Genomic DNA, 1,680 nt, shown 5'->3' on the forward strand with positions numbered 1-1,680 from the left:
CAGTGTACACAGCACCGCCAGGGTGGCGCTGGACCCTGGAGACGTCCACTCTCAGGTCATCTGTGAGGTGGCCCACATCACCTTGCAGGGGATCCCTCTCCGTGGGACTGCCAACTTGTCTGACACCATCCGAGGTAGAGGAGCCCACACCCAGCCCAAGCCTAGCCCTTTGCATTAAACCTGCAGCCAGGGGGATTTGGGAGGATGAGCTGACATTAAAATTGCAGCCAGAGGGATTTGGGAAGATGAGCTGACATTTAAATTGTGATTTATATGTATAGACTCCTAGATTATTTTATAACAAGCATGGGTACTACTTTCAACATTTTTTTATTGAGACAGATAAAGGGTCCCTTTGTCACACTTGGTAGAGTGCTGTGGTGTCATAGCTCACAGCAAACATAAACTCTTGGGCTCATGTGATTCTCTTGCCTCAGCCTTCATAGTAGCTGGGACTACAGGCGCCGGCCACAACTCCTGGCTAATTTTTGTTTGTTTGTTTAGCAGGCTGGGGCTGGGTTCGAACCCATCAGCCCTGGAGCACGTGGTAGGTGCCCTAACCACTGAGAAATGGGCATCTAGCATCAACATTTTTTAAAGGCAAAATTTAAAAATTTATCATAACTGCACCAGGGATGGTGTGAGCCCAGCTCTTTGTGATGCAGGAGACCTCCAGGGCATGGCTTCTAGGGACCAGTGGCTTTTGTTCCAGGGCTTAAACTGGCTGGAATATAATTCCTAACTGTCCTGCCCACCTACCATGTACCCCAATGTGCCACTCTCATTCTGATGGCATCTGCTGTGCCAAGCACTGTGCCTGGTACTTTGCTTATTTCTCCAATAGCAACCGCCGTTACTGAGCACCTGCTGGGAGCCACACCCCGGGTGCTTGGCAGTTTCATCTGTTTTGCTGCAGTTATTAGATTCTCACTGCATCCCAGGGGTGGTGCTTGTTGATTTCACTCAGTCATATCCTAATAGGTGCCACCAGTTCTTGAACACCTACTGTGTGCTCAGCTTGAACGTAGCACTTTCACTCACAGGCAAAGAGAGCCCTCTATGTTTCAGCCCCTGCTGCATACCTAGCTCTGTCCTGGGTGATGCCCTTGCCCTGGTGGGGGAGCTAAGTTATCCAGCTCATCCTCTGTGACCTGCCTGTGCCATATCAAAGCTTCTGCCCTGTGCTATTTCAGTTCCGCCTACCTTGGAGGTTACCCAGCAGCCCACGATGGCGGGGAACCAGGTGAACGTCACCTGCCAGGTGGAAAGGTTCTACCCAGAGAAACTACTGCTGACCTGGTTAGAAAATGGAAATGTGTCCCGAACAGAAACAGCCTTGACCCCCGTAAAGAACAAGGATGGGACCTACAGCTGGACCAGCTGGCTCCTGGTGAACTCCTCTGCCCACAGGGACGCCGTGGTGCTCACCTGCCAGGTGGAGCATGACGGACAGCCACCGGTCAACAGAAACCATACCGTGGTGTTCTCTCCCCACCCGAAGGAGCAGGATTCAGTCACCACCCCTGGTGAGTTAACTACAGGCTTTTAAATTTATCTTTTTTTTTCATGTTAAATGGAGTATTCACACTTGTGATAAAATAATCTAGAAGTCTATAAATAGAAAGCAGAATCTTAAAGTCAATTCATCCCTTCAAATCCCACACTCCAAGAGTCAGCACT

At 49.9% G+C, this 1,680-nt stretch overlaps 1 protein-coding gene across 1 annotated transcript; it reads left to right on the forward strand.

The window, feature by feature from the left end:
- Positions 1-7: 7 nt before the first annotated feature.
- Positions 8-1,526, forward strand: LOC105888454 (signal-regulatory protein beta-1-like; the record flags this gene model as incomplete). The annotated part of the gene is made up of 2 exons (XM_012814086.1): positions 8-134; positions 1,194-1,526. Coding segments are annotated over 2 exons (460 nt in total), but the record flags the coding sequence as incomplete, so codon positions are not given.
- Positions 1,527-1,680: the final 154 nt, after the last annotated feature.

Source organism: Otolemur garnettii, unplaced genomic scaffold (assembly GCF_000181295.1).
Source record: "Otolemur garnettii isolate 467f Iridium unplaced genomic scaffold, OtoGar3 scaffold03665, whole genome shotgun sequence".
In the NCBI taxonomy this organism is placed as follows: domain Eukaryota; kingdom Metazoa; phylum Chordata; class Mammalia; order Primates; family Galagidae; genus Otolemur; species Otolemur garnettii.